The 13,027-nt window shown below is 41.7% G+C and overlaps 1 protein-coding gene across 7 annotated transcripts in view; it reads right to left on the minus strand.

Moving 5' to 3' along the window:
- Positions 1-1,375: 1,375 nt before the first annotated feature.
- Positions 1,376-13,027, minus strand: part of FRMPD3 (FERM and PDZ domain containing 3) — a 1,010,703-nt gene continuing 999,051 nt past the window's right edge. For all 7 annotated transcript variants that reach the window (XM_063936980.1, XM_063936981.1, XM_063936979.1 and 4 more), the window contains one exon: positions 1,376-5,718. In XM_063936980.1, coding sequence (XP_063793050.1) covers positions 3,224-5,718 — 2,495 coding nt within the window. In that variant the 3' untranslated portion in view covers positions 1,376-3,223. The remainder of the gene's footprint in view (positions 5,719-13,027) is intronic.

Below are 13,027 nucleotides of genomic sequence, written 5' to 3' on the forward strand. Positions count from 1 at the left end.
TTCCACTTCATTGCAGACATCGTGGCAAAGGGAGTGCAATCGCACCGAGTCCCAGATGGGGCTCCCTTATTTGGAATTCAAACCTGTAAGATCCGACTCTGGATGAAAACAATATTGTGATGTGGTCAAAATTCACTGGAAATGAGTGGAAATTAATGTTACTGTGGTTAATAATACTGTAGGAACAAAATCAGGCCCAAATTGTGTGATTTTAGTTGTTTTTATGATCTTTAAAAAAAAAAACAGATCCAAAACCCGCAAGGGCAATTTTGGCAAAACCAATCCTGATCCAAAATACAAAGGCGATACAGATCCAAAACCCAAAACCCAAGAAAAGCGCACATCCCTAGTTTCTAGCACATGTGCTGTTCCACCTTACAAGTCCTGCACTCAGAGAGAGCAGAGCAGTAGATTAGAAGGGTTCACTACGATATGCCGGCGGTCGGGCTCCCGGCGACCAGCATACCGGCGCTGGGAGCCCGACCGCCAGCTTACAGACAGTGTGGCGAGCGCAAATGAGCCCCTCGCGGGCTCGCTGCGCTCACCACGCTACGGGCATGGTGGCGCGCTACGCGCGCCACACTATTTTATTCTCTCTCCAGGGGGGTCGTGGACCCCCACGAGGGAGAATAAGTGTCGGTATGCTGGCTGTCGGTATGCCAGCTGTCGGGCTCCCGGCGCCGGTATGCTGGTCGCCGGGAGCGCGACCGCCGGCATACTGAAGACCACCCGATTTGAAGCAAGCACTGTAATATGAGACGTGATTTTTGATAATGTGGGCAGCACGGATGATGTAATGGTTAGCATTACTGCCTCACAGCACTTAAATCCTGGGTTCGATTTCCACCATGGGAGTTTGTATATTCTCCCTGTGCTTGCGTGGGTTTCCTCTGGATACTCTGGTTCCTCACACAATCCAAAAATATACTGGTAGGTTGATTGTCTCCCTACAACATTAATCCTAGCATGAATGTGTGTGCATGTACATGTGGTAATAAATATAGATTGTAAGCTCCACAGGGGCAGAGACTGATGTAAATAGCCAAATATTCTCTGTAAAGTGCTGCAGAATATGTGTGAGCTATATAAATAATGTGAAATAAATAAATAAATTAATGTGCCTGAGAACCAGTAAGGGCAAAGCCTGGTGAGGCACTGGTTAGCATCCGAGCCATATTTACACACACGCACACACACACACACACACGCACACACACACACACACACACACACACACACACACACACACACACATAGGTGTGATATGCTTTACTGGTGTAGACCGTCCACTGCATCCCGATGGAGACTTACCCTCCGCCAGTACTCCCCTAACCCTCCCTTGCCTTACCCTAACTCCCATCCCCCGCAACCTAACCCTAATGCTGACAATACACTAGTACGATATTGCGTACGAATGTAGGATCTAGATGCATCGTATGATGCATTGTGTGCACATAGTACGTGTTTTAGATACAATTACGATGCGATGCGCAGCCCCGGTGGGTTGAATGTCGCATCCTCAGATCATATGTGCAGCCCATATTATCCGTCGTAATCGGATGCACAACGTACTGTTTTATGCACATACAATGCATCATATATGATCAGCATCATTTTTGAGTGCCATTTCCTTCCAGGTGATCACGTGCTTTATGTGATGTACACAATCGATTGATAAGAGTTATATGCTTCATCGTATGCACATAAAACTCCAAATCATGTGCCAGGGGCTCCTGGGGGGATTGAAGGAAAATGTTATGAGGAATCGGATTGAATGATGGTCGTACTAATGTATGGTCAGCTTAACCCTTGCTGGTGGTGCCTAACCCCCACTCCCCGCAGCCTAACCCTAACCATACCCGACCACCAGTATCCTGATTGCATCCCATATATGATTTGTTGGTAAGTTTTATTTATAAAAATTATTATAATAATACAAATATGATATTTCTATGTTGTAAATGGTATCATTGTATACTAATTATTATTACAGTCAAATCTCTGTAGTATTCTGGAATATGGCAGGAGAGGCTCTGCCTCCCCTATCTACAATGACCGCATGTCACTGGAACGCAGCACCAGCTCTGCATTCAAATGTACCATGGTTAAACTTGTAACAAGTACAACCCCATTGATCCCTTTCTATCATGATTTTTGTTTAAGACAAAGTGAAATTCAACAGTTACACGGTCTAATCCTAACATAAAAAAATCATTTAACTTAAAAAAATGGAGTGAGTGAAAAGAGATAGTAAACAGGAAATGTAATTGACTCTCTCCAGTCTCCATCATACTGATTTCCATACAGTTTGAGCCAAATAAATTGTTTACAGTGATTTCTTAGGAGAGCATTACAAAAAACATTTAAGTGCTAGGCAATTAGGTAGGTTTAATTGTACAGAATTAATTCTATTGCATGCCCATGTATTTTGCAGTTTTTGATTGCAAAAGATATATAGTTTGTCATAATAGTAAACTGTTAACTTAGGAAGTCAAGATAAATGGAGTTCGATGGCAAACCAATTCCATTATGGTGCCATACCAATCAATTGTGTCATGCTCTGTGTGAAAGGCATATTCCAGCAGCTCAGATACAATTGACATACTACACACTGAAAAATATAAGGTAGATAAAGACTAACAATAAATGTTGGTTTATATTCCAACTGAACTTCAGACGTGATGATAGGATTATATTGAATGTGTAGAAATTTAGAAGCATTTCTTTCTTAATTTCCTTTCATACTGATTTTTGACCTACTGTATGCTGATGTAAAATCCTGTTGCAGTGAAGAAGGAAATGTATGCAAGCTCCCATCCTCTCTTCTTCCGAGTGTGGAATTTTCTTAAGGTACTGTATATAAATCCCTAACTTTTAGAAGAGGATTGTTGAGGATTAAAGCATGTAATAGTGGGACAGGTACTGTAGTTATGTACAATTACAATTCTGTTTGCTAAATAGATGTCTGGCAGCTGGGTATAGCATATTAACATAAAATCCTATAAACCAGTGAACTTTAGTGAGCGGTTTCTGCTCCAATATCTATTATGTACAGTTAAAATGACTCTAACTCAATACTCATTAGAATCTATTACAAAATATTCATTAGATTCAAATTTCCAAGTTAAGGCTTGTACTATCCAAAAGGGAGCTCATATTATTATGTTCCCTCACAAAAGTTCAAAACATACTGTAGTTAACAATGTAATCATATCTTCACACATTACTTGCTCATCAGCGTTTTAATAGAGCGGGAGAAAGTGCTAACTGCTGTTGCCACTGTGGCAGATTGCTTGGCTAAGTGTCCCACTACAGTTCGACTTTGTCCACTTGTCCGAGCACTGGATTCTTCTGCTGCTCTGAGCAAGAATGTGTAATTTCTCACCACTTCTTCAACCTTGCATAGCAGTTCCTGACGTTGACTTTCTGAACGGATCACAAACACCAGTTTTACAAAAGTCTCAATTAGGCCACAGAGAACCTTAAAGCTGCAAGTTACTGCAGTCAGCATATGCTCTGGATTTTTATCTACTCCAGCCATTCTTCTACAGGATGCACGGAACTCCTTGAAGTGCAATGTCAGCTCCTGTTTGCGTTGACTAAGATGTACTGCAGCTAGCTTGGGCTCTCCAGCCTCAGTGCTGACCAGACATTGGCGTAGCACAGTAAGTAGTTCATTGGTGTCAAGTTGCACAGATATGAAACCATCAGGAAGAGAATAGGAACGCCCACGTAAAGCATTCACCTTGGCAAGGCTGCCTTCAAAAGTAGCAGTACGAAGATCAATCTCTTGTGTTTGATTATCTTCAGGTCCACTACACACAGTGGCATCTAGTACTTGAAGGGTCTGGCTTAATATAGGTGTCGCTTCTGGATTTATTCTCATTCCTGGAAGAATCTGCATAGGAATGGAGTATGATAATTCATCTCTGTCACTGTTGTCATCACCAGATGAACATCTTCGACAGTTAAAGCAGTGCCGAAAAGAGCAACACTTCTCTCCCAATACTATTTCTTCTTCAGGCAATTTGGTCTGAACAGAAAAAACATCTTCTTGTCGTGGGAGAATAAGTGGAGTTTTTCTCTCATCCTTGATTCCTGATATATCTTGTGTTTTGTTTTTTTGTAAAATGGCCTCACTCTCTTTCTTCTGTGACTTAGTTGGAGGTGGGTTGTAGGGCAGGTCTTTGTTTTCTTCCTCACTGACATTGTATTTTTGTGGCAGTTTTGTGTATTGAAGAGTGCTTTTATCATGTGCAGCACAAGTGGTTAGACATGAAGTTCTCTTTTCTGTGTCCCGGGACTCAAGACTAGATGAACGTACAAGTCGAATTCCTATATGACTTGTGTTGTGCACTAATGTTCTGTTTCTTTGCTCAGACTCCAGAGTAGGGTTGGGTTGGACACATATGCCTCTAGTGATACGTTTGCAATCACAGCTGCGTCTTTGTTCTCTGGACATTCCGGGCACTTTTTGTACAGGACTACTACGTACCTGGCATGAACAGCGTCCAGGCACCAATGGACAAAGGAGTTCTTGATGCTGAGCACCTAATTTACCCCGTGGCTTCAGCAGTTCTTCAAGAAACTCCATCTCATACTGTTTAACCTTGCGCAGCTGTGCTTGACGCTCATCAGTTTCACGTCTCATCCGTGTGGGGAATGTGGCAGAAAATAGTTTCCGCAACTTGAAGGTAGCTCTTGCCCTTGGTTTGGCAGGGGCATCACAGTCATCAAGTTTAATTGGCGTAGGCACTTTTTCAGAAACTTGTGAAGTTATATCTGTGTCTGATTTAATTGTTAATTTTGCATTGTTTCTAGTAATCACATGGCTGTTGGGCACAGAGGGCATTTTGTCTGGTTGTTCACTATTCTCATTTGATTCTTTGTTTCTTTTGATAAGGTTTGGTGAATCTAAATAATCTACACAGGTTTTATCTATCTCTTTATTTTCTTCAATTTTGTGGCTTTCACGCTGCTCTTCCATGCTCCTAGCAGAACAAGCTTTGGCATGGAGTCTCTCATCATCTGTTGGAGATAAATTAAGAACATTATCACCATCATGCCTATTTTCAACCAAAGTGGCTGGAGATGAATCTCCTTGTGACAACTGGCAATCACATGGGCTATCTGGAGATATTTTCTCTTCTTCACTATCTTTATCACTCTGTGTTTTAGTGCTTTTGCTAATAGACTTTTCAGTTGAAGATGACAAGATATTTTCCGATGATTCTACAGTGGAAGCTAGATTTGGGCAAGACCTCTTCTTTGGAGGGCTTGTTGAGATCTTTGAGGTAATTACAGGAGTAGTAAAGCAAGGTTCTGCCTTGGATTTTTCAGGAGATTTAAGTCTGGACATTCCATTATTTAAATGAAATAGTGGGTTTAAAGAGGCATCTGTTGACACTTGTTGCAAGCCTGCCCCTATTAAATTTTGTTGTAAAAAAGCAGGTTTTAATACAGGGCTAGTTTCCATGTGACCCAGTGAATAAGGAGAAGTAATCACAGCCTGAGCAGCACAAGTCTGAATTCTAAATGGGAGTTCCTTCCGTGAAAGTAGACTTTCCTTGTTGAGGTGGTGGGCCAGGAAGTAAGCAGTGTTGTGATGTTGTTTCATAGCTGTAACCATCTGTGACACATCAGTCAATTCCGAGGAGTTTGTTTCATGACCAGAATCCAGGGATGGCTCTGGAGTGATGGCTGCAAGGACTATGAGGCCTAAAAAAAAAAAAAAAAAAAAAAAAAAAAAAAAAATCATAAATAAATTATGCTAAAAAAATTATATCATGTTCATGTTCAAAGACCCCTCTCCTTTCTATCTATCTATCTATCTATCTATCTATCTATCTATCTATCTATCTAATAAACCATCTCACTATCATAGCAATATTCAAATATGATAAATCATCTATCTGCTGTAGCTATAATTAAATATAATGATCCTATCAGCCGTAGCTATTTTTAAATATAATAAACCATCTATCTGCAGTAGCTTTTAGTAAATATAATTTGTGTAACATGTAAATAAGCGGTTAAAAAGGAGTGGAAAAAATAGCACCCCCATCCCCCAAAAAAACTATAACCAGCACCATGCTCTTTGAGCTGGCCCTGGTCCGTAAAATATGGGAAAAAGTTTTGTAGGGGCCCCGCATAGTTAAAGAACCAGCACCGGGTTCAAGTAGCAGGGGGCAATGCCACAGCTGGGGGATACACTTCAAGGGGTCACTCAGGCACTGGGGACCCCCTAATAAAGTGGTCCTTCCTCTCAAGTATACCTCATCCCATGGCTATCCCCTGCACCCCTGGGCAGTAAGTGCAAAGTTGCTAGGTGTCAAATTTAGATTTTTAAATAGTACTGTCCATTACAGTGGTACTATAGATTCCAGCAAGCCTGCCCCGCATTCCAGCACTTAGAGAATCACAAGTTCCAGCATGCACAGCATTAAGGGCCCACAGGCACCTATAGTCCCACTGTAAAGGAAATGTGAAAAAAACTGTACAAACACCGAATGTATAAGTCCTTTAATACACATTCACCCACACTCACTCTACATAGTAACATACATAGTAACATAGTTAATGAGGTTGAAAAAAGACAAAATGTCCATCGAGTTCAACCTGTATTATAATTCTTACACTAATCTGTATATAACTATATATTAACTATAATGGACCAGATGAAGTTATATTTTTAAGTCTAAATTACAACTATTAGTCATGCCTTTTCTAAAAAAATGTTCCTTTAAATGCTGTATCCTTGGATATTTCTTTCAGCTAGGAATTTATCTAATCCATTTATAAACATATTTACTGAGTCCACCATTACTACTTTCTCTGACAGAGAATTCCACATCTTTACTGCCCTTACTGTGAAGTACCCTTTTCTTCTTTACCCTTTCCTTCTTTGGGTTTGAAATTTTCTCTCCTCTAACCTCAGAAGGTGTCCACGTGTCCGGTGTAGAGATTTTTTGATAAACAAATCACCTGATAGATCCTTGTACTGTCCCTTTAAATATCTATAAATATTAATAATGTCCCCAACTCCAACATACTCACCTTCTCCCTGTCTCAGGTTGCTCCCTTTGTCTAATAGGCATCCTTTGGCTTGGAAAAAAAAAACCAACACATGACGATCCTGCAGAGATAGAAGAGCTCTATGCATACAGTATACTGTACATATAGCTCTTCTCCTGACAGTGATGGAACCCATGCGTGTTTCTGTACTTCAGTGGTCATTGCCATTGGAACAGGCTGCTGGTTGGCTGTCTCTTAGCTAATCAGTCAGCCTGCAGGGTCAGATGCTGGATTTCTACAGTGAACAGGCCGTTGGTTAGAAGAGTGTGTTATATCTGTTAGTCAGTCGGCCAGCCCGCTGATTGGCTAAGAGGCAGACCACTCTCCACCAATCAATGCCCTGTTCCCATGGTGACAGCCACTGAAAATATAGAATAAGCTTGCATTTGGTGGATTGAAATTGTTGACATTAAAATAAGAATAGCTAAATGCTTACATGCAACTTCATCAGTAGTATGCTACAGTATTTCTCATGAAATATACATCTCCTCTCAGGCATGGAGTTCATCTTAATCTGAACCCACCTGAATTTTGTGGATCTTAACCCAACCAAAACCCGTCCAGGATATCTGGAGAAGATTTGAACTGAACAGAGTCCCGGTTCGAATCTTCCTGCGGTTGAATCCGAATTTAGGGTTTTGGATTCGGTTGGATTGCAAAGCTAACATGAGTTTAGCTGTTTTTATAAATTTTTCTTTTAAATCTGGATCCAAAACCAAAACCAGTGAGGCGATTTATGCAAAACCAAAACCAGAACACTCCGACTAATTAAAGCCAAAACCAACAGAAATGGTCCGGTGCACATCTTTACCTTCTACTGTTGCTGCAGTGAATACTTCACCTTGAGATAGAGGTCTACAGATGTAGCCACACTCATCCTGGCTACATCTCAGCAAATTATTATTAGGCACGACTGCGTGCACGTCTAAGGAGTGCTCACACCTTAGACATGCATGCACACCATTTGAAATAAATAAGCAGCTCAGCAGTTACTTCTGTATGTTCCATACAGAGTGGCTCTTCTATGATCGTGGATCCATCTGTATGTTCCATACACAACCCATCATTTAACTTTTTAACATAGAGGTCACTAATGTCGAAGTAAAAAAAAATTACATAAAGAGAACATACAAACTACACACATATAAGTCGCTATACTTGCAAATACGCGCAGCGAGCACAGCAATATATGGTAACACACGCATTAACATGGACATGCCACAGAGACGGATTCGACACTTATCTCATACAGTACATAATTATAATAATATCAAGCGCCAGACATCATGATGATTTAAAATTATCTAATGAAGTAATGTCATGAATGTGTATTATTCGAACGAAACCAGATAGACCGGTCATGTTTACTATTGAAGCAACCAGATTGATGTGTAGATTCACTTGATGCTTGTTGTGAAGTTGTGGGACATTGCAGCGGATAATTATGATTACATGTATGAAAGCTAAAAATCACTCTTATTAGGACAGTGGACAGGAAACTCAGGCCAGCCCTTTGGATGTCTTCAAGGCTGAATCTGATTACCATATACAAAGGAACTGGTGACTCATCGTGAATCCCTCCCCCAGAAACTAGATAACACATTGATCACTTGCTTTTTGGTCTCAGAGGATGATGGACTTTCTGCCAGTTCAGTTCCTGTATTTATTTACAGAGAGAGGGAGATATAAGATGCATTGGAGGGAATGGTAATTGTATCGCTGGCCTGTAACTGTATGTAATTGTATGTATTAACTGCTTACTGTGTGAGTGTAACCATGTAACTATAGGTATACTGTACTTTGTAATATATATTGATTCCATATCCTTTTTAATAACAAATATATACATCAATGAGCTTTGGAACTCCGATAATGTGTGGGTGTATTGTTTTCTCTTATGGGATGCAGTGTTTTGCGATGTATAGCGCACATTCATGGGATACGGCAATAAGAGGTGCAGGCGTTTACAATATATATTAGAGCGGGCATTTTAAATATTTGTGAGGAATCAATTGGCATTCACACTAAGAATGTATACAAGTCATCCAGCTGCATCTATTGAAGACTCAGATAAGATCCAAGCAGCATTCCTCCATTTATGGGGTAAATAATAAAGTCAAGCACTGTCACATGTGAAATACGTTGAGGATAAACACAGCCGCTGGTCCAGTTGCTATTACCCGTTAGCTGTCATCACGCTCACCGCCGCTGACCATCATCCCGCTCACTGCCGCTATCAGTTAAGCCGAGCACGGAGCACACTATTGAACTCTTGCCGTCAGCTCACACAGCACGCTGCTGCAGGACGGACATACACAAAATGCAGTGACGGAGGAGGACATCAGCTACGAATAGGGTAAGACAGGGAGAGACAACGCAACGTTATATCAGGACCAGCTTTGTGCTGCCAAATAAAAATGATTCTGAAAAGAGCTTAAACATTGTTAACTCATTTATTTACATGTACATTTACTTTTACCTTATCTCATTTTTTAAAGTTACACCAATAAACACTAATCATAGCGCTTGGTCTACCCCACATATTTATAGTCACTCTCCTCTGTTGGCGGTACCATCACATGTCTGTCTCTCCTGTCACATGATAAAGAACCATCATGAGAGGATTCATACAGAAGCTGAGGCCAGAGTTTTATCAGAACTTGTTACTGTGCTCTGCTTGGGCTGGTAGCCTGGTATTAAATACTCTGCAGCATTGCAGCTACACTGGATGTTATGGCTTATGGAGTTACTCTTAAGTGGACATTATGTGTATAAGTGCCACTACTGTGGGCATTATTTGTACAAGGGGCACTACAACTATGAGCATTAATGTGTGGCTTAACATGAATAAGGGCACTACATGTGGTGTAATGTGAATAAGATTGTGCTACTCTGTGGTGTAATTTGGGGGTACTATATTATGACACACCCCTTCCTTGTGAGACCACACCCCATATTTGTGGAGCACACCTTTGGCGTGCACTGTTCCTTTGTAAAGTATGGTAGATAGAGCACAAATTTATAGTTTGCAGGGGCTGCTGAACACTCTACTAATGGCCCTGGCTCTACCTAATTGGAGAGGGAGGTAGGTGGCAGGGGAAATGAGTTACACTACCTCTCCAGGACCATTTTAAGCCCTGTGAGTGGGAATGTGACTCCGTAGCCTCTCTCACCTTCTTTATGCCCTGCTGATTTGTCTACACTGTGACGAGCCTCTTCTTCAGTCTCAGCTCCCTCCTGTACTGTGGGGTGCTGGCACTGCACTTGGGGCCTAACTGCAGCCCTCTTGGGACGTAAAAGAGCTGCATCTCTGGGCTAGCCAGAGTGACTACATCACTCCACCTGGAACACTGCACTGCTCAGCCGCTGACCTGTTGACTTCTTTTGCTCTGGGATCCAGCATCCTCTCCTCAGCTGGGCAGGTCCCTGTGCATGTATGTCTGATCAATGGGAACTCTCAGCTATCACAGGACTTATTTATCATACCTTAGAGCCAGGGCCGGTTCTCTGCCTTTTTGCGCCCTGGGCGGGTAGTATGGGTGTGGCTTCATACAGGAGGCATGGTCAGTTATGCCCCCTGTACAGTAGAAGCGCCGCTGAAATGCTGTGCGGTGCGCGATGACATCATCGCGCACCGCACAGCAATGGTCCTCTCCACGAAGGGAAACTAGACGCTACGCGTCTAGTTCCCTGACGCCCTTCACAGCGGGACGCAGCGGCAGCGGGACAGAGCGGGGGGCACAGCACTGCAGTAGCGGATCTTGCCATGGTGCGGTGCCGTCCGGATGGTGCCGACGCCCTCCGGAAGGTGATGCCCCGGGCAAAAGTCCTGCTTGCCCATGGCAAGATACGCTACTGCTTAGAGCCACCCCACATACGCTGGAGGACTCTCTCTACTGAATGCCCCTGTGGTCATTCTGAGTGGCCTCTCTCATGATATCGTTGCAGATGGATGGCAGTAATGGTAGCCTCAGGATACACCTGCGCCCCCTTACACTGGTGCTGCTTGTAAGTGTTTTCAAAGTCCTAACAGAAGTGATGCCATCAGCCTTCAGAATGGGGGCAAATTGGATTTCCTATGTTCTCTGTTTGGAACTTGACTGGTGTTTAAATATTCGCATCACTCCCAAATACGCATTTTGCCTTTTTATAGTGTTGGTTGATTTAAGCCTGTTGTCTTTTTTCCTCCAAATGCATTTCCCCATAAAAGACGAAAAGGGAGGAAAAATTAAGAAGGATTAATTAAACATGAAGGCATTTCACATATAGAACTTGTTGTAATGGGCTGGTGTAGAGATGGAAAGGGTTTCACTAAAGGTAGTCTGAACTAAATGGAGGGATTAAATAATGATGTCACAGAAACCATTTGATTTCAAAATCTTAATTTAGGCCCTTTGGTGATAGGGTCTGTAATTTCTAGATGTTTCTAATTTTAGCTTTGGCTAGGTTTTTCTGTTTCTGTCCCTCCACATGGATTTTATATGCTGAAGTTCCACAAATCTTTTAACATACTTTAAGTGGAGGAACATTGATGGTGCACTTGAAAATGGATAAATGATGTGTGCACCCTCAATGTTCCTCCACTTATATTAAGAGATTTCCGGGACTTCAGCATATAAAATCCATGCTAAGGGACAGAAACACCTTCCTTTGTTCTCCTTTTACATCTCTACAACAGCCTTACAAGTTCTAAATGTGAAATGCCTTCATGTTTAAATGGTATCCGGACTCCAGGTCGACAACAAAAAGGTTGACACACCTTAGGTCGATGCCAATTGGTTGACACACCTTAGGTCGACACGGACAAAATTTCGACATGAACAAGGTCGACGTGGAAAAGGGTCGACATGAGTTTTTCACGATTTTTTTCTTTTTTGGAACCTTTTCATACTTAACGATCCCCGTGGACTACGATTGGAACGGTAATATGTGCCAAGCGAAGCGGTAGCAGAGCGAAGGCACCATGCCCGAAGCATGGAGAGCGAAGCGAGCCATGCGAGGGGACGCGGTGCACTAATTGGGGTTCCCGGTCACTCTACGAAGAATACGACACCAAAAAAACGTTAAAAACTCATGTTGACCTTTTCCATGTCGACCTTGTTCCTGTCGACCTTTTGTCCACATCGACATTTGGTCCATGTCGACCAATTGGCATCAACCTAAGGTGTGTCAACCTTTTTGTTGTCGACCTGGAGTCCCATACCCGTTTAAATAATCTTTCAAAAAATTATTTTACCCTTTTCTTCTTTCATGGAGGAATTAATTTGGAGGAAAAAAATATATAAAAGGCTATAATGAGCCAAAATTCCAAAGAGGCAAAGTGTATTCTTGCGAGTAATGCAAATATGGAAATTTCAGTCAAATTCCAAATAGAATGCACAGGAAATACAATTTGCTCCCATTTTAAAGGCTGATGATGTCACTTCCGCCAGGACTCTGGCGCGTATAAGCTGTCCTCCAATGTCAATGTTTTTGATCTGGATCCAGAGCTTAGGAGCTTCTTTTAATAATAGAAGGACTTTATTACACATGTCTGACTCTTTTTTTAGACTCCAGTCTTCCCCATTTCATCATATAAAGTACCTCTTTACCTATTACTGGCAATGACTATATTCATGTCACTTCCGGTTCCGTTTTATTCTGAACCGTAGGTCTGCATTCTGTTAGATTCATTATTTTTTTTATATTTTTTTTTATAAATGTATTTATTGGGTTTTTCTGGGAGAAAACATAGCAAAGACATTACAGAAGCAGATACATCATCAAGAATATTAGACGTCACTGTTACATAATATAAACACAGCATAAAAATAGGAGACATCCAGGGTATCACCTGACATTTGTTGAAGGAGAAAATTCTGCACCTGCAATTGAATTACTATAAACAATAAAAACCGTATAAAAGATTGAGAAGGAGGGGAGGTAGAAAGGGGGGAAATAGAAAGGGAGGAGG

Source organism: Pseudophryne corroboree, chromosome 8 (genome assembly GCF_028390025.1).
Source record: "Pseudophryne corroboree isolate aPseCor3 chromosome 8, aPseCor3.hap2, whole genome shotgun sequence".
Taxonomy (NCBI): domain Eukaryota; kingdom Metazoa; phylum Chordata; class Amphibia; order Anura; family Myobatrachidae; genus Pseudophryne; species Pseudophryne corroboree.